The sequence below is a fragment of the Pteropus medius genome, unplaced genomic scaffold, assembly GCF_902729225.1.
Source record: "Pteropus medius unplaced genomic scaffold, Ma_sr-lr_union100, whole genome shotgun sequence".
Taxonomy (NCBI): Eukaryota; Metazoa; Chordata; class Mammalia; order Chiroptera; family Pteropodidae; genus Pteropus; species Pteropus medius.
The window spans coordinates 16,366,869-16,392,018 of record NW_024351543.1 but is presented as its reverse complement, the minus strand read 5'-3'; the positions used below and the strand labels follow the sequence as shown (position 1 = coordinate 16,392,018).

Genomic DNA, 25,150 nt, shown 5'->3' with positions numbered 1-25,150 from the left:
TGGTGATTAAGGGGCAAACTATAGAATATAAATCACAAAATCCACAGCTCCCGACTTAGTGACAACACCGAGCAAACTTTTCAGTCTTTAAGTTTCATTTTCCTCATCAGTAGAATTAGAATGGTCAAAAGCGAATATTTAGTAAGTGGAAAGAGTTAATGAGGTGGTGAAGGCAAAGCACTGAGCACAGTGCCTGGCAAACTATAATTACTCACATATCAGCTGTTATTATAACTGTCACAATATCATCAACACAAATCAGGGCTTTTTAATCTGAAAGCCAGCTTTGCTATGTGTTCTTTGTGACTCAAGTGTTTAATTCCTTATTTTCTAATTTTATGCCATGTCCATTTATTTTTCAAACAGAAATTATTTTTAATGATACATACATTTATTTAAAAGAAAATCTGCTGCTGATATAATTTTCCAGCTGAGTTTTGACTTATTTTTATAAAGCATATTATAAAACAAGTAGAAATTAATTTATTTTAACTTTCACCCACATTTTATTAATGTTTTTATAAGATCACATTCCAAATCATAAAGCGCTAGTTAGCACTGAAACATTAGATGGTTTTCAAATTTCTAGCCAATTTTCTCTTGAAGGTCATACAATCATAAAAGTCAAGAACAGGCAAAGAAAAGGGACTTGGATGTAGAAGAAGAAAGAAAAAGAAAAAAAGATAATTAAAAGAAAACCAAGTGCTGCTAGATATCAAGGAAAAGATTGAGTTGGGCTACTATTGAGAACTGATAAATTACACGTTTGATTTTTTTTGAAGGGAAAGATGAATTAACCTACTTATTCTGGCAAATAATGGCAATCGATTTGGATACCTTTGTGGCTATGAAAAAGTACTCCTCATGCTCAAATACTTTCCAGTATCCTTCAAAACGATTGTCTTTGATGAAAGAAACATTCTAATGCTATAATTGGTGACTTATTGGATTTAACAAGAACAAGAAACAAGAATTTTCTTACATGTAAAGTGGTTCCATAGTGCTGAATGTAAATAATTTTTAAGCTTCTACATCCTACTCTATTTCAAGAGCGATGTTACTAAATTCTTCTGTTAGGAAGTTTTAGAATCTTTACAAATAGTGGCATTAATGCCATTTATAAAATTTACTTTTGTTTGCTAAAAGGCTCAGACTCATGAAATTATCAGTTTGAAAAAAAGATACAGTAGATGCTTATTATTTGAGGGCTCCATAATTGAAAATTTACCTACGGTCTAAAATTAATTCATAACCGCAGAATCAATACTCATAGTACTTTCATTCATGGTCATTTGCAGATGTGCAGAAAAGTGAAAAATTTGTCACCCAACACATGTTCCCAACTGAAGATGAACATATGATATTCCGCCTTCTTGTTTCAGCTCATATTGTAAACAGTGTCTTTTACTTAGTTTATTTAGGATCTCATTTTTCACATTTTGTTGCTTTTTGTTAGTGAATTCACCATTTAAAATGGCCCTCAAGTGCAGTGCTGAAATTCTGTCTAGGGTTCCTAAGTGCAAGAAATCTATGAGATGACTTATGGAGAAAATATGGGGAAAAAATGGAGATAAGCTTTGTTCAGACCTGTGCCGTTGGCTGTGAATTCAATGTTAATAAATCAACAATATACAGTTGTTTCTCTGTATCCACAGGGGATTAGTTCCAGGGCTCCCTGTGGATATCAAAATCCACCAATGTTTAAGGCCCTTATATAAAATGATGTGGTATTTGAGTCTAACCTGTATTTGTATATAGGCTACAGCAAGTTATGCCTACATATAACTTAATTAGTGTGGATTCAGCATAGTGCTTGGCACATGGCAAATTCAAGTTTGCTTTTTGGAATTCTCTGGGATTTTTTTTTTCAAAAATTTCTGAACTGTGATTGGTTGAATCTATGGATGTGAAACCCACAGATATAAAGAGTTAACTGTATATTCAATAAGGTGTCGTTAGACATAAACACACATAAAACAAGGTTATGTATTGATCAGTTGGTGAAAGTGTTGTGACCAGAGGCTCAGAGGAACCTAACCCTGTACTTCCTCTAGAAGCAATGATTCAATATTCACTAATTCAGTGTTTATAGTGACTTTACAGAATATAATTACTGTGATAACAAGAATCAACTGTATCTTGTTTTATGACTTATTGAGTGGGATCCAGTTGATTGGTTAAGTTTATGCCCCTCCCACTGATGTAAAAAACAATTTGCCTGGGTATCAAAAATTGCTGTACCAGTGCATGCACCAATTATCTTCTTTAGGAGTCATGTTACAGTCAATTATTAATTGTTATGAATTTGAAATCAACAGTTCTTACTTACTCTACTCGACCAACAAGTGTAAAACTTCCTAAGGAATTTGGAAAAAGCTTCCATACAGATGTATTAAATTAATAAAATTAATTTATTAATTTAATACATTTGTGCTATCAGTGGCTTGTAATCATTTCATAAATATCATTAAATATTTGACCCATGTAAAGATTCATATAGCTTCCTTAGCAAGAAAAAATCCATCTAAAACAATGAATTATTTCTACTATTATTTATAGCATTCTTATTCACATACCTATCTGCATAAAACAAGAAGGCTATTGGACCTTTACTTTAGGAACCAAAATGAGTCCCATTGATATGGAAAATATTGATATTAAAGGTCACATAGGACATAATGGCAAACGTGCTACATAAAATATGGAAAAAAGGCTACCTATCCCTATCATCACCATTCAAAGGAAAACCCCTAAATAGAAAATTTTGTTGAGTTTCTTAAAAACATTTAGCTGTTACGGTTACCAATACTACTGTAAAGCACATCTTTTGAGACATTCTTAGCAGTGAGGAAGACAAGATGCAGCTCAGCCAAGTGGCCCCCTTGTCTTCAGTTGGATCTCCTCTGAATAACAGTATCTCTTTATGAACTGTTCAATCAGTCACCGGTCAACAGCTTTCTTATTAAATGTTAAGTATTAAGAACAATCTGACAATGAGGCCCAGGATACATAATTTCTACTAACTTTGAAGCCATACTGGCTGCAATTTAATTTTATAAAACCAAATATTAGAAAATTTGTTTCAGAGATATGGAATTTAAGTACTACTCCAATGAGGCACTAGAAATAAAAATACTTTGAAGAGAACTGCGATATCTAAATAATTAGTATATGTAAATAGTATGTATTTAGTATAAATAGTATATCCAAAGAATTACTTCAAAAACTTAGTAATAGCTTGTAGAATCAGGATATCTTTGACCATATTCCAAGAAAGTAGAAACATCATCTATATAGTTCACTACTACTTTCTTTGCGTATATCAATGCTTGACAATTAGTTGTCTAATTCTTTTTTTAAATAAGACCTTGGGGAAAAAAATTAAGACATAACTGTTAACATTGCCAGGTTCTGCAAATGGTCTTTTAAACCTTGAACTGAAGGAGAGTCTTTACAAATGTAATCTTAAAGAACAGTTGACTGTTAGGGTGAATGCTAGTAGTTACAAGTTGGATTTGTCAGCCAGTCTACCAGATGCATTTTTTTAAAATTTATTTCATGTGCCTTACTTGCTATTTAGAGAGCAGATTCAAAGCGAATGACCCTTTTAATCTCAAAAGAAATTTCTCATTGGCACAAAAACTTGAATTCTCAGTAATTCAGCATGAAAACTTTCTTACTCAAATGTTCTTATTTTAAAGCAGCTGAGCTCAATATTTACTAACCTATCATCACTAAAGATAAAAAATAAATCTTGTAAATTTCTGTAATAATGTAATTTTGGATATAATATAATTAATGGTGAGCTCCAGTCCTCTACCTAGTATCCATTCTCAAGGAAGAGGATGGAATAATGTACTTATGTTCTTAGAGCAGGAATAGGATTGGGAGTTTAAGACATAAGGCTGGGAATATGATAGCAAGCAATTAAAGGAAAAGGCTGATGATTGATCTCCATGTCTCCTGTTTTCCCTTGACCCAGTCTCCATGGATCAAGGCAACTAAATGGGGCCTCGACCAACTGAGAGTATTCTGGAGTTGCTGGCATTGCTGTGGCAGTCCCAGCCTGCTGCAAGACTCAGAATCATCCCCATCAATATTTAAGCCATTGCTTACAACTTCTAGGTAACACCAAACTGCAGCTGGGTCCTAGAAGACCATTGATCAATTAACTAAATACCTGGGGCTTACACTATCTAGATGCACAGGCTTGTCCTGATAGCAACATCAACATTTTATATTTTTCACTCTTCTTACCATGTTAACAGTCTATATACCACATCATGGATTCTAAGACACCATCAATTAAAGATGAAATGTCATTTTCAATACCACTAAAAAAAGTGGAGATACTTTCCAAGCTATCGAATGCCATGAATTATCATGTGAGTTCCAGTTTCACAGATATTAAAATGTGGGGAAAAAAAAGTCACGTCTTGGAATCTATGAGATTCAGCTATTTAGATTGAGATAAAAACAAAAGTACCTACATAAAATACGGTACTGTTCTCATTTCTTTTTTGATTATTGATCAAGACTCTATTAACTTTTATTTTAATAACAAATTCAGATTAGAACTTTTTTTTCTTTCAAGACTTTGAGAACCTTAGCCAGCTACATCATACAATGTTATTATACCTTGTCTTCTGCTTCTTTTTGGAGTTTTTTTCTATGTAGCCATAGACTTTCTCAGCCTTCCAGATTTAATTCTGTCTGTATCTTTCTATCTTAGTTTTCTCTGTTGCTGTATAAAAGAGAAATTTTCTGTCTGACAAGAATGTTTTGTAAAAGTCAAAAAGGAGAAATACCACGATGACATAGTGTATAAACAACAGCATGACTGCCCTTGATGTTCTTTTCCCAGACATAAAGAGGTGAAATTTTCTCATTGCCTATTTTTGTTATTTTTTAAGTGATAAATCCCTTACATCTCATTTGCTTGGGAACCCCCCGAAGATGTTAAGATGACTTTTAACAACCTTCTTCTCCTCTCCCTGGCTTAATATCTTGGAGAAGAGGGGCCCCCACGTTTTGTAGCTGCCTCTAATTCCTCCTAGGCCCCTGCTCATGATCTGGCTCAGGAACACTGGCCTCCTTGCTGCATCAGAAAGTTCTCTGAGCAATCCCGATAATCATCGTGCTTCCCTCTACTGACCAATCAAGGGCTGAAACATTTTTTTCTAGAAGTTCAATTGAGTTCAGCTGAAACTTCTAAGAGGACATTTTATTTTTACTAAGAAGTAAAAATTGAAAACACTTAAATTCCATTTTCAAATACAAATTAAACTAAAGTCCAAATTCAAAATTGTCTTTAAGTCAATTATTCATTTATTCATTTATTTAACAAATATATATTGATTCCCTATTATGTTCCAAACATTGGGCTAGGAACAGGAGATAACAAGACGGACATACCAAGAATCTAGTTGAGACACACATGACAAAGCATAGTCATATTGGCTTCCATCCTGAATCACAGGGAGAGAACAAAGGCAGTGGTTATTTCTATGTGGAGAGAGAGATGGCTTTAAGAGGCCGTGATGTTTAGTTTGAAGCTAAAAGACTAGAATTTCAGTTTTCCCATAGACAGTGATACATAGTTTCCAGCCAAAAATTGCAGCAACAAAGGCCCAGAGGCCCAGGGCAGGATGAGTATGTGTCTGAGTTTCATGAAGGGCAGGGTCTAGAGTTGCATAGGAAGATTGTGGAAGTTAGTAGGTGCACAGAGACTTGATCATGAAGGACTCGTGAGCCATGTATTATTTTAGTGAGTCACCTAAAAGAAAGCACCATGATGTGGTCAGATTTGCTCATTTGTAAGAGGAATCCTCACAGCACAATGGTTGACTGATGGATTGGAAGAATGTTGCAAGCAAAGGCTGGAGAAAATATCATTACTAAAAGATATTAATAAACATCCTAACAAAAAAATATGATAACTTGAATAAAACTCTGATCATATATTGAAATTACTAATCCAACTTGGCAATAAATGTCTGGAATTCAGAATAGATACTTGACTTTGAGACCAAGATTCAGGAATTACCGTGACATAAATAATAGTTGGCATCAGAAAGTGAATATCATTATTGTACCGAAGGAGAGACGAGAAGGGCAAACCCTGGCCCTAAGTGCTGACATCTCAAAGGAAGATGGAACAAGTGACATCAAAGCAGAAATTGTTCTTGAGAGGGCAGAAGAAAGCCAAAGGGAATGAGTTTTGAAAGAAGAAAATAATCACTGCTCAAATGATGCAATTTAATCAAATATAATTTGGGAAAAAAGTATTCCTTGAATTTAGAAATTTTGAAAAGTTAGGAAGTGCAGTGTGAACCATTTCACAGGTTGGTGAGCATCTTTTATAAGACAGCTACTTAGAATGTTTCTGTCTTATCTCAGGACCATGTCGCATAGTCTCCCTTTTGTAGACTTTGGCAATTTCTTTGTCTACTGTCTCATTTATCCCTCATCTGTTCCAGAGAAGGACTTGCTGCACATAGTCCAGAGAGCATATAAAACCCTCATTTACTCAGCCAGTATGATCACGTGGATTTATGACTTGTTATTAGCTTCCATAACTATAAACAGTGTACCATTAACCCTAAAGTTTGAGTCTTTATTCTTGACCTCCTACCTATTCTTACCTTGATCTTTCTGGCAGCAAACCTCATCCCACCCCAGCTCTTCTGTATTCCATTGACCCAGCAAAGCTAAATGCCTCCTGGCATTTCCAAAAATTCTTCTAAATTAGGCTTCTGGTCTATAGGAGTTTTACAAATGATATGCCTTGTTTTCTTCCTCCCGAATTTAAAATTTTAAACAAGTCATAAAATATATGCCATGCTTTTTTTAATAAAATTTTCCCCTCATTATAGAAGTAATCCTCATTATACACAATTCAGAAGAGTCAGAAAAAATACGAAAGTAAAAAAAAGTCATCTATAGTTATATGCCCCAACATTTTGGCACTTAACATTGTTGAAATTAATTTTTTGTTTTATTTCTAATCAGAGATTTAATTTATTTTAATTTTATTTGTTGAGTTTTGTACACACAATATTGTATCATGATTTCTTCACTAAAGGACATATTTTCTAAAAAAAAAATACTAATGAATAAATATAAACAGTGTTAAGTAAGGTTTCACTACAATAGCAGTACCTAAACATATATAACACATTATAATTTTCAAGCCCCTTTTATATACATCATTTTTAAGTCTTATTTTATTTATTGATTTACCATAACCAACTTACTATTGTAAATATTTTTAAAATTTGTTGCAAAGATATCAAGAAAACTATATTATCCTTTTCTTCTTCGATTTCCTGAACTCATCTCAAATTCAGTACACAATATTTACTAAAATATACAGTATTTACTACATATTTACTAAAGTGTTGCTTTAAGCTAATTGTAGAAAATTGGAAATCCTTATGATTGCTCGTTTGTAACTCATCCAATTATGATGATTCATGTGTCAGGGCAGAATTTGGAAAAAGGAAAAATGTTAGGCTAAAACACCAATGTTTCAATTTGCCAAGAATTTCAATGTATATCTATCTGTATGAAGTTTACTGCTAAAATATTTAGCTCTTATGGTCTATACTCTGTCCGGAAGGACCAGAAATATTTTATTATGGCTGAAATACCAACCCAAAATTCAGCTGTAGCTGGAAAATGACAAAAATGGCCCTTTTTGTTTTAAATAAATTATAAATGCATCCAGCACACAAATAATGTGAACTCAAAAAATGGAAGATATTTGTGAATCTAATAAGCCCTTTTTGAAAGAATGACAGGATTAAACAACACTTCTTTGCATATGTGGTGTGATATTTTCATTTTGTTCCGAGTTATTTTACTTTCTGTGTGACTCTGAAGTTTGTAAACATGCCATAAAAATTTGGTACTTATATAATGATGATTTCATGATTCTAGCTTAGCATAAAGGTAGCTAGAAAGAGCAGCAAATTTGATTTTCTTTTTTACCTTTGTGGAAAGAAACAAAAAGGAATTGAATGAAAAATCTGCATTAAGACCATACTAGAATTATAACACAACAATCTGTTACGCATGAAATGAATATCAGGTGCAGTCAAGTGTTAGTTATTGTGTTATGATATTGAGCCAACAGGTGAAGTTCAAAAAACCTTCTGTTGAATCCATGCCTTGTTTTGTTACCCACAATGTTCCAAATGCATATGACTTGACACTATCTCTTGTCTCCTCTTGCCAAAGGTACTCAGAGGCAGGACTGTCCCTAGGCAAAATCATGAAGTAGGTGAAACTTGTGTTCATTCCCTACCCTATTGTAATGACAATCTCACCTTAGATTCTCTCTACCCCCTTGTCCCCAAGTGCCTACTCCAGTTGCTCATTGCTCTGGATTTACTCCTTATTTCCCAGAGGCTTCATACTGTTTCTTCTTGCCCAATCCCTCTTTGATTGTATAATTTTTCTCCTCAAAAAATGTTTAGTGTCTTCCCAAGAGGAGCCAGGCAATCGAGATGACCCCTCCTTTCTCTTGGAGTCTTATTTCCCACTGTTTCCCTCCAATGGTCTACTGTAGATGGATCACCTGCCTCACCCTTGTTATTTACACACCTTCTTCCATGTTGTTCATACCTCCTCCAAGTGCCTTCCCTAATCACCTCCTGCCTCTCTCCTCTACACCTCATCCATACTGCTCATATGGCGCTTACCACATTTTGCTTTGTATTATAATATTTATGTATGTGTCTTGTCTCCAGGCACTGTGCTGGGAGTTTTACAAACGTAATCTCATTTAAATTTCACAACAATACAATGAGGTAGGTATTACTATACCACTTAAGAGTTGAGAAATCTGAGGCTCAAATAGGTTAAATAATTTGCCTAAGGCCATGCTGATAGAAAGTAACAGAATTAAGACTTGAACCCAGGTCCAAAACATATATGGATGGATGGAGCTTTAAGATGGAGGAAAAGGCCGACAGGCTTTCTGATTTTCAAATATGTATTCAATAGAGACAGAGATGATTGGTAATGACTGTATTATTCCTAGCTAGAACTGATTGGTGAACTATAATCCATGAGGAATTCAAGTAGAATTTGAAAGAAAAAAATTTTTACCTAACGTGGCTACAGCAAATAAATATGTTCAAGAAAATTTATAGCAATGGTCATTGAGCACTATTGGGAAATAAGTAAATAAGAAAAAGAAATAAATGTGAAGTTAGCTAGGAAAGGTTTCCTATAAGTCACCCAGGATTTTAACAATTCAGGGTGGTTAGAAGGCTAAAGATATGATTACCATCCTAAATCTCTCATGAACTGACTATCTCTATTGAGTATAAAGCCTGTTTTTGTCATTCTGCCCTGGTGTGGCATCTTGGATAAGTTAGGGGAGAGAGGGTTAGTGTTTCTAAAAGGGAAAAGTCATCCCAAATGGACTGCTTTTACACCTGTCCACTCCAGCACCCAGGACCATGGAGTTTCAGCTCACCCTGAATGTCTCCATTCTGGGGATTGCTCAGGCTGGGGCCATCCTCCCACCAGTTACATGGCAAGAATTTAGACTTTGGGTCTCTATGTGTTTTGCATTGCTTGCTACCTTTGCCTCTCCCCCAAAACTAATAATCGTTCCTAATTTCTGCTCTTTTTTTCTTATCTCATTCCCTAGTCCCCCAGCTTGTCATATTATCAACTGATAATATATTATTAGTTGTATATTTCTTAAGCTGAGAAAATACAGTTATTATTAAACGTGTTCTCAGTACACTTCTATTAACTTCTGGCACTCACTCAACTTTGTTTGCAAACTCTGTTTCAATTTACGTGTGCTCCCTGTGTGCTAATCTCATTCGTATTTGGCTCTTCACTTTTGTTCCTCATACCAATCATAATAATAATTTAAAAATTCTGATGTAAGGAAAATAATTTATACAATCTAAGCTTTAATATAGCAGGCCATACTGGATTTCAGGCTCTATACTAGGAAACTTGAGAATTTTTATGTATTAAATCTAGGAATTCAATAAGCCTAACAGGAAAAACACTTTCAACCACATTGGAAAAAACTCAAACACAAAAGCTCTTTTTCCTTTTTTTTTTTTTTTTAAGTTTTAATGGTTTTTCTTACCCTCTACACAAGTCTTCAAAGCTAGTTCCCTTTTTTATCTTACTTTTAATTTTGAAATACTTATAGATTCACAGACAATTACAAAAGAAATGAAAAGGGAGGCCTCGTATACCCCACATCCCATTTCTCCCATGGTTACATCTTACATAATTATACTGCACTAACAAAGCCAGAAAATTGACATCAGTCTAATTCATTTTTAAATTTCAAAACAGAAAAAAAAAAAAATCCATCCTAAAGATAACTTAGTCAGTTTTAAATTTTACTCTGCATTCTCTTTCTGCTCACAAGTGATAACCAGGTTGACAGTCCTGAAAAGTAAAGGGTAGTCTGTCCATACAACCACAGAGGAAGTTCCCCCACATAGTGATGATCCTCAGATCTCATTCAGTTCCCAAGTCAGTGTTACAGCAGAGCTGTGGAAGGGAGCCTACATCTGAAGACTTGGTTTGTAATCTGGTTCTGCCTCCAAATGTGTGACCTTGAGCAAGTCACTTGACCTCCCCCAAGCTTCAGTGTCTTCATCTATAAAACAGAGAAACAATTTCCCCTGCCTGCTTCACAAGGCTGTTGTGAGGATGCAATGTGATGATGTGTATGAAGGGAGGTGATAGACTGGAAATCAGCAATTGTGAAGTTTATATGCTTTTCTCAAACTACTGCCAGTTAAAGAAGTATAGTTTTTCAGAGTTGTCTTTATTCTTAGAAACTGAATAAAACCACTTCCTTATTAGCCACACAGCCTAGAATGTCCATCCTGTGTAAATGACCTTCCCTTTGGATAACTCTTAATAAGACAGATACTAGCACTCTGTGACTCTACCTACATACCCCTGAGGCATACAAAATATTTTAAAATAAATATTTCTTAACATTTTCTTCTGAAAGGTTGAATGCATTTTAAGTCGTTTTTATTTTATCCTGACTTTAAGATTCATTCTTACCTTTTTTTTTATGCCATGAGATGTACAATAGTGAGACTTGACAATAGTGAGAAATTATAAGGATACCAGATTAGACGGCAGATGGTTTATGAAGGAGGAATGGAAATCTTCCAAGCTGCATTGTTCCTTGGTTTTTCTAGATATATAATATAAACTCCCTAACTCACTGGTGGATCCTGGTGTGTGGGTAGTGAAAATGCTAGTCTTGGCAGTAAGGGTAGAGAAATATATAGGAGAAAATAAACTTAAATCATGGAGAGTAAAAATAAGCATCCTTGTGTGAACTGAATGTTTTAGGAACCACAATATAAATGTTAAGATCTGTTTTCTCCTCTCCCTCTTATATACAGGCTGGCATGGCTCTGACCTATGACCCCACAGCTGCCATACAGAATGGGTAAGTCTACCACATTTTCTCTATTTTAATTGCTAAGATATCTTTGACCTCTGAAATCAGTACCGAAGAAGAATGTTCAAATCTGTCTTTTGTTTTAAATTTTTTAGCAAAAACTTTAAAGCAAACATTTCTCACCATTATACTTTTGTTTTTCTTCTCATAAGTGACTCTGACTTCATAGTCTCTCCCATGTCACCCATTCTCACAAGGCCTCTGTGACATTAAGAGCGCATATTCTTTCTGGAAATAATCTAGTTTAATAAAAAAAATAAAGAGAAAAAACTGGAGTTTCGGCTCCCAATCAAGTAGTCAAAAGTGAACTTTGGGGGGGCACCATGTCTGAGGCAGTGAGGACAGCCTGGGACACAGTGACATGTCTTCCTTCTCCTCCAGGTCTCCACATCTCAGGTTGCCACCTCTATACCATATTGATGTTGACTGTGATACATCTGTTCACCTGCAGTCACCCACTATGTGACGCGTCCTTATCCATGTCTTATATTAACAGTGTAATATTGTATTCTTTAAACTATGTCAACAGTTGGAAAAAAGGTTCACCTTCTTCCGCTACCCACTTGGATATTTACAACATTTCCCTTAGGAAACAAGATGTTAAGGATACCAATTTTCTTTCTTTTATCTACTCTTATCTGATACAGAACTTTACTCCATCAATCAGTCCCTCTCTTCAATATCTTCCTGTGTCTGAAAGGAACTTTGAATATTCCTTTTAGCCTGTGAATCTGTTCAAGACCCTCCTACTTACATGCAGGATAGGAGGAAAAGAGTCTTTCCCTGCTAATGAGATAGCTTCTAGTGACCACACTTTTGGCTTTCTCTTCGCAGGTAAACAGCTTCGGTCTCCTATACGTGCTGTCCTCCCACATTATCTTGAATTAATCCTATTTAAAGCATGAGTTTTGGTCTCAAATGTTACTGGAATTTTCCTTGCTTATGTCCCCAATGATCTTCAAATTGGCCATCTGTAACTATAACTTTTTTAGTCTTTATTCTAATTGAAATCTTGCCTCACTTAACTTTTTATCTTTTAACATTTGCACATTCTTGAAACTTTTTTCTCTTCAATCCCATAACTCCATTTTTTGCTGATCTTCTTTGCTTCTAACGCTTACTAAGCATTCGAATTCTTATTATTCCACCTCTTCTGTACACTTTGCTAATCTTTCTCAAAGCTTGGTCTTTTTTTCACTGTCTTCTCTCTGGTTGATCTCCTCCACTCCTCTTAGGAACTGAAGACTGTCCCTCAAGTTCATAAGTAGATGCAGAGCATTATAACCTGTGTTTCTAACTGCTTAGTAGGTACTGGATATCTTTGTATGTCCCAAACATGTCATTATCCTTATTAACTCTTCATAATACAAACCAAACTAGTGCAAATGAAAAACAAATATCAAAATATGTTTCTTTTTTTTTCTAAATTCACTCTAAAACCATTTAGACTAGAAACTACACTTCTGTGAGCCTTCTCTTCTCCAACATTCTTCATGATCAAATTGGTCAATAAGACTTATTCAATATACATTTGAACTATATCTTTTACTCAGCCTTTCTCTCTGCCACTTTTTGAATTCATTCATTCATTATTCTCTACCTGTACCAAGTTTTACCTGCCACTAAAATAACACTCCTCCAAACCATTTTCACATTGGTTTTTGAATTTTTTTTTTTCAAGCAAAATGTAATCACAGGATTTATCTACCTGCCTGGTTTAAATATTCAGTGGACTTTACTAACTACAGAACAAATCTCAAATTCCAAGAATGGCACAAAAACAGAATTACATAATTCAGTTCCTGCAACTGAAGGGGACCTCTGTGATTCTCAGAATATTTCACGCTGCTTTATACCTCTGTGTCTTGTTGCTCATGGCATTCTCTCTGCCTGAAGTTCAGGCATGGTGATTTTTTTTTTTTTTTTTTTTAGGTTAAGAGCAACCCTTGGTTAACCTCACAGATTACAAGGATCTTGTCATCTTACAATCCCTTATTTTATTTATTTTTTATGCCTACAGCCAGCCCCTGGTCTTCTTAGCTGGTCTTCCATCCAAGTACTAACCATGCCCGACTCTGCTTAGTTTCCGAGATCAGACGGGATTGGGATTGTTCAGGGTAGCATGGCCGTAGACCAGGCATGGTGATATTTCTCTCTTGCTCTGTCTCTCTGTCTCTCCCTCCTCACCTCCTTCTCTCCACTCTTCCCACCATCCCTCCTTGCTTCCCTCCCTGCTTTCCTTTCTCTTTTTTTCCTCTCTCCCTACATCCTCCCTCCTTCCCTCCCACCTCCACTCCTTCTCTCTTTCTTTTCTTCCTTCATCTTCCTTCCTTCCTTCCTTCCTTCCTTCCTTCCTTCCTTCCTTCCTTCCTTCCTTCCTTCCTTCCTTCCTTCAACCAACTTCCTTCCTTCACATCCTTCTCCTTCTTTCTCCTTTTCCTCCTTTCCTTCTTTCCTTCTTTCCTTCTTTCCTTCTTTCTTTCTCAGTTTATTTTCATGCAGCTCTCATTTAAAGAACACCAACACATCATACCAGGCACAGTCAGTTACACAAAAAGTCATTAGAGAAACAGTATAAGCAGTGGTTAATACTGCAGACTCCAGAACCAGCCTGCCTAGATATGCATCCAGATTCTGTCATTTATCAGTCATGGCAAGTCATTTATCTTCCTCCCTGTGAAATGGAGATAATAGTAATAATACCTATTCATAAGACTTGGTAAGGATTAAAGGAATACTGTAAAGGAACACTGTATGTTATAATGTAATCATCAGTATAAATATTGATGCTATCGTTATACTATATTTGATGTTTCCATGATACATTTGAGGCTTTTCATCATGCTGCTATTGACACTTATATTTATTTCCCTGATGGATTATTAACTAACTCAATGAAGGCAGCTTCCATGTCTTATTCATCTTTATGGACTATTTAACCTAGTATTGTGAATGCTAAGTCAGAAATAAGAAATGTAACTGATGGCATCTGCATGGCTATAGCAAGTTGGCATTCTGGAATCCTTTTCAACATCAACCCACACTGTCCCCGTGTAACACCTTAATCTGATTCTCCCTAAGTACAACCTCTGGTTTCACCCAATGCAGAAAAACTACCCATGAGTTTCTAATGTCCTAGGTTAAGAATAGACTTTTGAAAGCCTTTAGACTATTCATTGTGTCATCGGTAACAAGAAGATAAAAATGTTACACAATGAAATCGAAAAATATAGGAAGATTTGATTAGCCAATTAATCTTACTCATTTGATTGATACTTTATATACGTGATTTTTAAAATAATTTGTTCACCTTTGGTTTTATTATCTTATATGGTAAAATTTGAATAAAAGGGAACTAAAAAAACAATCATTTCTATAAATGTAAGATGTCAAAATCACCACAAAAATTTTCTCAATATACTTACTGTCTCTTGAGTTAACATTAGCATATGCCTCTTAGAGGTGTAGAAGCTGATTTAGATAACTTAGCATATTAAGGAATCTAGCATGAATGCCCAGAATAAAGAATTTTATTCTTTTTTCATATTGCTGTATTAGATCAAGTAATCAAACCTACTTCAAGGAGCAGTAACCTAACAGAGAGAAAAATATTTATTACTCTAGGGAAAAAACTGGTCCCATTTTACATAGAATAACTATACCCAAAAATATAGTTGCAACTCACTCTAATCCAGTAAATGCTAAAGATTGCTTCATGCTGACTCAGTTCAATTCAACAAACTTTTTTTTCTTTTGAAAGCTATCTATTGTTTAAACTCATTTTGGTAATACCTAGTTGAAAAATAACATTTTCACATCATATAGGGACAATGGGCATGTATACCATTCTACTACAAGATATAATGCAAATAGTATCACAATAGAAGCACAAGGTATTATGAGATTTATGTACAGATTAACTTTTATATATATAAAATATTTCTGAAAGATTACACAAGAAATGGCGAGAGCAGTTCTCTGGGAAAAGCCAGTAGATTTCTGGAAAATAGTAGTGATAAGAGCTGATTTATGTTTTTATATTCTTTTTCAAAAAGAAAAAAAAAATTAAGGCCATAGAACCATAGGATAGCGACAATTGCATTCTAATGAGGGATGAGAAAGCTTCCTGATGGAACACTGGCACTATCTTCGCTCTTGGAGATGTCCCATGTCATAGCTAAAGCACATGTTTGATTCTGTGGTATCCTATAGCTGTGTACTAAGCCATAGGATTTTCTGAGTATCATAAGCAAATACATGGCTGGGTTGTAGCTAGTAGCTACACAAACTGTTTGCAGAGTTAAATGTTCCAAATTCCAGAACCAACAGATTAGTACAGCAACATGAAACTGAAATAAATACTCCCAAATTTAACTTGATTTTTAGCTAATGAAGGACAGGCATTTGTATGTGGACCATGATGTTTGCATTAAGGCAATAGAAAATGTCAGTCTTGTCATCTGCTTGAATCTATCCAAAATATCACTTTAAAAAAAAAAATAGTTCAGTGTCACTTCCATTTAAGGCTTAGGCTACAGTGAAGAAGTGTCTTGGATTACAATGGAAAAGCAAAAAACCACAGTGCTTTTTACTATAAGTGACCTTGTGAGAATAAAAATGTTCATTCTCCTTTCAAAGCTATCTGGCATAACTCAATAATTTGTTATTACTATCGGTCTAGTGCTTATTTAGCAGTCTGGTATGAAATTCCATCACTTTCAAATGAGAATGGGCAGTGGGAAATAATTCATCCCTATATTCAAAAGTGCATCTTTCCTGTGCCTTTTTACTAAGGGCTGCCGTGTGAAAGCCTCTTGGATTGTTTTATTTGAATAAAATATATTCTTGGGCGAGATATGAAAAAAGAAGGTTTTCTATGCATTGGTTTGCCATAAGTTTTATATAGGCATTTCATATGAAATGATACAGAAACCTTATCTTAGTACAATAGCAAAGGGATCTAATATGAAGGATGCATTGGTATTACAATAAAAATGACCAATACCTTATTAATCCTATGCTGTAGTTTTACCCTGAGGATAGCATTCATGGTTCTGACTAAGAATATTGCCTGTGGACAGGAAAGACAAGCCAGTGCTGTTTATTTCAGTGTGCAAATAGGATTTTGTGTGGTTTACAAAAAAAAAAAAAAAAAAAACATTCTACCCTGGGGTTATTGATGTATTCATGTTATTTTTATTGTCAGTGAAATGAGATTTCACCATATTACTACTGACTGCCAAATCCCTTGAACATGACTTTTCTGCAAGCAAAATAATGTCCTATTGGTGACCTAGACTTGCATTTTCTGGACTTCTGGAGGCTGCTGGTTTAAATGCCAGAGAACCAAGAAACTCTTTGCATTTTAAAAAAATACTAAGTTTTTGAAAAGCCACCTTAGAGTCTATAGATACACCATACTCAACTTATTTGGCATTTGGTATTTTGTTCACGTGAAACCTCTCCAGAAGTAACTAGTTCATATTCTCATTCTCAACACTATTGACATTTTGGATCAGATAAGTTTTAGTGTGGGAGCTGCCCTGTGCATTGTAGAATGTTTAGCAGCATCATAGACCTTTACTTATTAGATGACAGTAGCAGCGCCCGTACCTGGTTGTGATAACCAAAAATGTCTCTAGATCCTATCGATGTCCCCTAGGGAGCAAAATCACTTCCAATTTAGAACCACTGGGCAACGTATAAAAGGAACAGTTGTAATACACATAATGTTATGTGAATTTTAGCAAAGAAATATCTCTTAAGAGAGCAAACTATCCCCAGGAAAAGAGTTAAAGAATTCATTCTAGTTTCCTATACTAACATTTGCACAGCAATAATGTGTATATTACCAGATACGAAAACATAAAGTCACAGGTGCAGAATTATCTGTTTTGTTATTATCTCTAACAAGTTCTATGAGTTTTCTTTCCTGTTCCTCGATAACACGACACCTATGCTTAAAGTATTTATTTGGATTTTTTTTAATGTGATGATCAGGTGAAAGTTATTTTAAACCATGACAGACACATGGCAGGGACTAAGAAAAAGTAAAGAGATTAAGCAACTCATTCCACAGTTCTCTTTTTGGAGTCTGGTCCTGTGTAATTTCTTTAGATGCTGTACCTCTAAGCCTTAGATGCATTAGCAGCCTCTCTTGTCATGGCTTAAGCAAGGGTTTCTTGTAAATTTATCTGGTTTATGTTTGGACTTGGGAAGAGCTGATTTCAGAATGCCAGAACTAGGGGATCAAGACAGTGTGCTGAGCCCACTCTTCCCAGTCTATTTTCCATTCTAAATAACTCTCCGACTTGAGAGGCAGTATTTAAACTTGCTGGGAAGTATGAAATACCATTCTTGTTTGATGGCTAGGATTAGAGCAGGTAGAACAAAAATGCATTAAATTTACCCCCAAGCGCTCCCATTGTTTGTTGGTGTCAGTTTCCTTGGTTTGTTTCTTTATGTTTCTGATCTCTGTTTACCCTATAGAATTTTCTGTAAACTCTGCCTATCAATCCAATCTTTATTGCTTTCATTTTTAATACTCTAATTGAAACATTTTACAAAATAAAGCAGCCACACTAAAATGTAATGCACAATGTGCTCCGTTGGTATAAGAGGCTGAAACTGGGTTTCTAACAGAAGTTAACCCCTGCACAGTGGATGAGAAGGACCGTTTGTGGAGTGGTCATGAGTGCTTATCATGTCATTATGAGCCCCAAATAAGACTTTCTGCTCACTGCCTCATAAGTAAGATTTGTCAAAGATAAAACCTAAAGGGATTTTTAAATACAAACCATGATTTTTGTAGAAAAGGACTGTTTTCCCTAGTTACTAATACCTTTGCATGCTTAGAAAGCACGTGTTAGTTAAGCTTCCACTGAGCATTTATAAATATGTAATGTCGGCCTATGTTCTCTGGGTTCTCTCTCCTTAGGTTCCTACTGATCAGAGATGCAACTTCTATGTTCCCAACGCCTTGACATTGGCCATTCTGTACTGTAATCACTGCTTATTTCCCTCAGCTTCTCTGCATTTATTTACTCATTCATTCAACCTATAGTTACTAAGTATCTACTATGTCTCAGGCTCTGTTCTAGGCAAGGAAGCCAATGTGTCCTCAACATTCTTGAAGCTGATGGTCTAGAGGGAAAAAGAGTCAATAAATATATTATATGAGTCAGGTTGGCTGCCATAACAAAATAGCATTGATTGGGTGGCTTTAAACAACAGAAATTTATTTTTTCACAGTTTTGGAGGCCAGAACCAAGATCAAGGTCTAGCTGATTTGGTTTCTGATGAGGACTCAATTCCTGGCTTGTAGACAGCTGCCTTCTCACTATGCCCATACATACCCTCTCCTCCACATATATGTGTGGAGAGAAAGAGAGCAAGCTGTATTTTTTTTCTTTTATATTTAGGAATCTCTATTAATTTGAACAAACAGTATAAGACAAGTTTAAACTAGAAGTAAACTGGGAACGCATTTCTGGAAAACCTTCTCTTAATGATCCTTGAAGTAAGAAAACAACTTTAATTCTTTTGAGTTACCACTCTAATTCTATTTAGTGTGTTACAAGTTCAGCAGTTAAATAGTTCCTTATTTGAAGGAAACTGAAACAACTCTATGAAACTAATGACAAAGGGTGATTTTTTTTTTCTGATGATAGAAAATTCTTATTTTATTTATTTATTTATTTATTTATATATTTTAATTTTAAAAAGTTAGATAGTTATACAATCCATGAAGTAATCTTCCCTGCCCTGATTACTCTAGCACCCCTATCTGGCACTACACAAAGCCATTACAATAATATTGACTATATACCCTATGCTATATTCTAAATCCCCATGACTGTTTTGTAACTACCAATTTGTACTTCTTCATCCTTTCATCTTTTTCACCCAGGTCCCCAACCCATCTCCCCTCTGGCAATCAGTTTGTTCTCTGTATCTGTGAGTCTGTTTTTATTTAGTTTGTTCCTTTCTTTTGTTCCTTAGATTCCACATATAATTGAAATCAGATGGTATTCATTTTCTTCTGTCTGACTTATTTCACTCAGCATAATACCCTCTAGATCCATCATGTCCTTGCAAATGGCAAGATTTCATTTTTTTAATAGCTGAGTAATATTCCATTGTGTATATGTACCATAACTTCTTTATCCAATCATTTGTTGATGACCACTTAGGTTGCTTCTATATCTTGACTATTGTGAGTAGCACTGCTGTGAACATAAGGGTGCATAGATCTTTGAACTTTGGTTTTCTTTGGATAAGTACCCAGTAGTACAATTGTTGGGTCAAAAAATAGTCCTATTTTTAATTTTTTGAGGAACCTCCAAACTAGTTTCCAATCCCATCAACAGTGTACCAGGGGTCCCTTTTCTCCACATTCTCTCCAATATTTGTTGTTTTTGATTTATTAATGATAGCCAATCTGGCAAGTGTGACATGATATCTCATTGTGGTTTTAATTTGTATATCTCCTGTATTTTCTTATAAGGATACTAATCCTATCATATCAAGGCCCCACCCACATGAGTTCATTTAACCTTAGTTGCTCTATTAAAGGCTTTATCTCCAATCCAGTCACACTGGGAGTTGAGATGTCCACATAGGAATTTTAGAGGGGCACTAACATTCAATCTGTAAAATACATCAATATATTTTTGAATTACTACTTCAGATAGTGATAAGAACAATGAAAAAAATATAAATTAGAAGAAAGAAATAGAGAACAATTGGGACAGAAATGGTGGTTCCTACCTTAGCTATAGACCTCTCTGAAGGAGTGGAAGTTGACTGCAGCTAATAAGGAGCAAGAGGTGGCCTCAAAGAGATTTAGGGAAATGAACATTCTAAATAGAATTGTGAGCTCAGTGACCTAAGATGGGAGTGAGAATGGCAGTATCATGTGACAAAGGAAGATCTGTATGGTTGGACCCTACTTGGCTAAGGGGAGAGAAGTAGGAGAAAATATTAGAGAAGTAGTCAGTAGCCTGATTATGCTGGCCAATACAAGGAATTCGAATTTCGTCTTCATTGCAATGAAAGCTATTGGAGGGTTTTAGGTTGATTAACATACACATAAGATATGATTCAAGTGGCTAAATAGAGAAACTTTAAGAAATGTTTTAGAGCCTTACCTATCTTTGATAAACAGTGTAAACGCTCAATAATTTTTTTTAAGTGGAAGGATGGATGTTTTCTTCCATAGTAATTGACTTCTTTTTAAATGTCAGATTTATTAGGAATAATATACATAGAACATATATTCACTTTTTATAGTGTATATTTCTATGAGTTCTGGCAAGCACATAGTCATGTAACCACCAAACAATCAAGATACAGAACAATTAAGTCATCTCCCCAAATTCCCTCATGTGTCATTGTAGCCAGCTGCTTTCCCCAACCCCAGACTTTGGCATCCACTGATCTATTTTCCGTCTTTATAGTTTTGCATTTTCAATATTGTAATATAAATGGAATTATAAAATATAAAGTCTTTTGAGTCTGATTTATTAGCATAATTCACTTAAGTCTGATTTATTAGCATAATTCACTTAAGAGTCATCATGTTCAATATATTAATAGTTCTTTTTATTGCTGAGTAGTGTTCCATCATATGGTTGTACCACAGTTGGTTTATTGACTCAGTTGGTGGATAATTGGCTTGTTTCCAGTCTTTGGCAAATATCGATAAACTTGCTATAAACATTTACGTTACATTTTTTTGTGTAAACAGACATTTTCATTTATCTTTAGTTAATACCTATCAGTGAGATTGTTGGGTTATATGTTATGTGTATGTTTAACTTTATAAGAAAGTGCCAAACTATTTCCCACAATGGCTGTACCATTCTGCATTTCCACAAGCAAGGAATGAGAGTTGCACTTTCTCTGAATCCTTGCCAGCACTAGTATTGTCATTTAAAAAAAAAAAAAAAAGACTGTTCTAATAGGTGCAGAGTCAATAACTTTTTTCAAACTGCACAACTATAAATTTAGAGGTCTGGTGGATATGACTAGTAAGAATGTAATGTTTAATGGAGTAATTTTTTCAGCTATAATACATATTTTTTAAGCAAAGGAGTATGAAGTTATAATCTTTATTGAGAGCTAGATAAAGTAAATTTGAGACTATAGTTCCCCAACACTTGCTTGGAGACTTTTATATAATGTAAGCTTAAATAATTTCCTCCTTGAATTCTGGCAACCTTGAAATCCTGCTGTCCTATATTCAATGGGAGTCTTGTGAAATGCTTCTTTATAAAGGTAACCCATGAGATTCTCTGTTCAAGATATCAGTGACTCCTGAGGGGTGATGAGGCTTTTGTGCCCAAAACTACAATATCATACTATTAAAAAATAATAATAATAAAAAGTAGTAGTTGACTTTTACTAACATTATGGCAAAGTGAAATAATAATCCCATTATCCCTAATACACATTTTTTCAATCTATCCTCACATCAGTGAAATACTTCACTGTAGGCAACCTTGTTTTGTCCGTTCTGTAGCTGGCCACTCTAGCCTTTTACTTACCAGTGAGACATGAAGGAAGAAGCATAATTTAAAATTAGGCTGAAGAATTTGAGCATTAGGTAACTTGTGGACTCAAGGGTATCATCTAAGTGAAGATGGGTGTGTCATCGATTTCAGTACCTGGAAGCTGCCCTTTAATAGAACTATAGAAGGATCATCCTCCTCTGATTTGTGAAGCCCTGATTTTGCTCAGTATCATTCTACAATTGTTCAATGAAGGGCCCTGGAGGACTAGAAAACTCAGTGCTTTTCACAGTCTACAGGAGTACATAACTACACATAACTACAGAATCACCATCCATGGCATGACTGAATCCTCCAAATATTTCTATCCCCACCTAGACACAAGTTGTGTGCTTTATTCTCTTTTCATAGAGAAAGTATTTAGCTTAGTTTCTGCCTGAGGGTATGGAGTCACGCCTAGCACAAGTTCTCCAAAACTCTTTGGAGCTGATTCTATTTCCTGAATGAAAAGATAGATGCCATTTGTATATGTGTAATATCAACCACCTTTATAAAGTTTGGTGCTATCATTTTGCCTTTCTTTCAAAGAGCTTTAGAATAGCAGTGGCTTAAAACAAAACAAAACAAAACAAAACAAAAATCAGTGCCCGTGGCTTCTTTCTCCCTTTGGTTAAACATTCTATTATACTCCCCTGGCATAAAAGAGATTTTGTACAACCAATATTATAAAATGACTCAACTTTGTCATTTTTGTTCAGAATGATTTATTTCTCTTAGTGGAATCAAATACTATAAATCTCCTGGATGCTCCTGTTAAAAGTTGATGGAAAACGTGAGAGTGGAACTCTGTCTTTCCCAGAAGTGCTTGGTAGCATTTGATTAGCAACCAGGCATGCGGCAGCTTTATGAATCTCCTTTTTTTGTTTGTTTGTTTTCTGTTTGCAGATTTTATTCTTCACCGTACAGTATTGCAACCAACCGCATGATTCCACAGACATCTATCACGCCATTCATTGCTGCTTCCCCTGTCTCCACATACCAGGTATGTCCGATTTACCTGCACCTTAGGAAAGATATTTCTTGCCAGTAATTGACTACATAAAGACAAAAGGGACACAGTAGAATTTTTTAAAAAAACTTTTTTTTTCAAACACTTTAATCACCTCCTAATGTAATGATCCTCAAGTTATCAATTAGCCTACACTTTCTTTCAAGGGCCTGTTTGCATCTATTTCACTGAATAATAAAATCCACCGTGCTTTTTATTCTCCCTGCTGAGTTTTCATGATTACACTATTTTCCAGCCAACTTTAGTACAGCTTTCATACCACTGAGAAATTATTTTGTTTGTTGTTTGTTATTTTGGTTGTCACATTTCCTTGTGTGTCTTTTCTAAAAGCACCTTCCTAGCATTCCCTGTACTTTCATCAGCATATTTTATCATTGTCATCTCATTTTTCACAGTTGTCCTGTGTATCCATGTAAATCTATGTGGATAGACATAAAATCATTTTTCCCAAGAAAAAGGAAAGATTATCAAAGTGGTAAAAATTATTTCTACCTTCCGCTCTTATTTCATTCTCAGTGCCAAAGAGGCCAAAAGAGACCTCAAAGGTTCCACATGTTGAATCACAAGAAAATCTGAGACTCCATGTGTGTCCTAAGCCAGATGTTGTAGCTAGTTAATTCTATGTACACAAGCGATTGAAATAGTCATACTTCTCTCTCTCTCAAAAAAAAAAAAATTCTTATCCTATTTCTTTGAATTGTCAAATATCAAATATGTGATATCACTCCCTACTTCTCTTTACCTCATATTGTTCTTCAAACAATTCTTCTAATTAGAAATTGCTATAAATGTTACATATAGAGAGTATCTAGTGTCATTTTTAAAAACTTTGGAGAGAGAAAGAGAAAGAGTGAGAGAGCGTGCAAGTGTGTGCATGCAATGCGATTCCCTACATTTTGCAGATTGTGGGGGTGGATGTTTTACAATGGGTAAAACTGTAATGTTGCTGACTACTCCTAATTCAGACAAGTGTCACCTTATTCAGCCGCTACATACTTCATTTCAGGATGTCCCAGTTGTCAGGGAATCACACTTGAGACTATGTACATTTTTCTTCAACTGATTCCCCCTAAAGCAGTTCATTTTCATTCTTTTTCTGCACTTAGATTCTTGATACATGTTGGTGGGTGAACAGAATAAATAGACTTTCGTGTGAATGGCATTAGAGGGCCTCAGAATAGCTGATTTAATTGCCTTTCCTTGGGACCCACAGGGCTATGTGCAGGTGCTATTCAGTTTTTGTTCTTCCTGCAAGCCTGCCTGGTTGTAATGTGTATTTTGTTTATCTAGCCTTTTTTTTTTTTCCTTATCTTGGCCTCTGTTTCAGCCAAGACCACCCATTGAGCCCCAGTGTAGAGCACGTTGGTGACATGAATAAAATATCCGCAGAAAAATGATTTCACTTGGGAGAGCTCCTACGTGGAAATTAACCCCAGCTCTCGTTTCTCAAAAAAAAGAATTAGAGCAATTTCCTATATTGCTGATTCTCACCTTTCACTACCTCTTCCTTTTTTTTTTTTTAAATCTGGAGTACACTGGCAATTTTACTTGTGTGAACATATCGAAAACAAAATCTTCAGGGTTTTCTATGTGACAGTCAGCTCTTAAAGCTGACTTTCTCATTTGACTAAGATACATTTCAGAACCGCTGGCTTGCTCTAATACTCATTTTTATTTGCCATACCAATTACTGTGAGAGAAAAGTCACAAACTTGCTTAACTTGGGTTTATCCCAAAGCATTCTCCAAAATTTCTGGTTGATCATTTTAATTCTTACTCTAGCTTTTACCACTTGGACTTATTTCCAAGAGGGGAATCACTTGAGAATTTAAAGTTAGAACAAATGACAAAAAAAAAGAGGAAGTTTTAGCAGTCAACTCTTGCCTCTTTTATTATTTGCCTGGATATTCATGGGAGTTGACCTCTAAATAGGAAGTCCCTGAGGCCTCCTAATACTTTAAATTCCAACACCATCCTCAATATACACTCCAGGGCCCAGCCTGGTCCATATAGGCATTGCAGCTAGCTCCAGTGAAGCAGGAATTTGCTTTACATTTTATCATGTTTCAGGGACCAAATTAATCAGGTCCAAGA

At 35.2% G+C, this 25,150-nt stretch overlaps 1 protein-coding gene across 1 annotated transcript in view; it reads left to right on the top strand.

Annotated features, from left to right (window-relative positions):
* RBMS3 (RNA binding motif single stranded interacting protein 3) overlaps positions 1-25,150 on the top strand; it is a 264,594-nt gene that overhangs the window by 147,768 nt on the left and 91,676 nt on the right. The window contains exons 6-8 of the mRNA XM_039843482.1: positions 8,242-8,280; positions 11,418-11,464; positions 22,933-23,029. Coding sequence (XP_039699416.1) covers positions 8,242-8,280; positions 11,418-11,464; positions 22,933-23,029 — 183 coding nt within the window. The remainder of the gene's footprint in view (positions 1-8,241; positions 8,281-11,417; positions 11,465-22,932; positions 23,030-25,150) is intronic.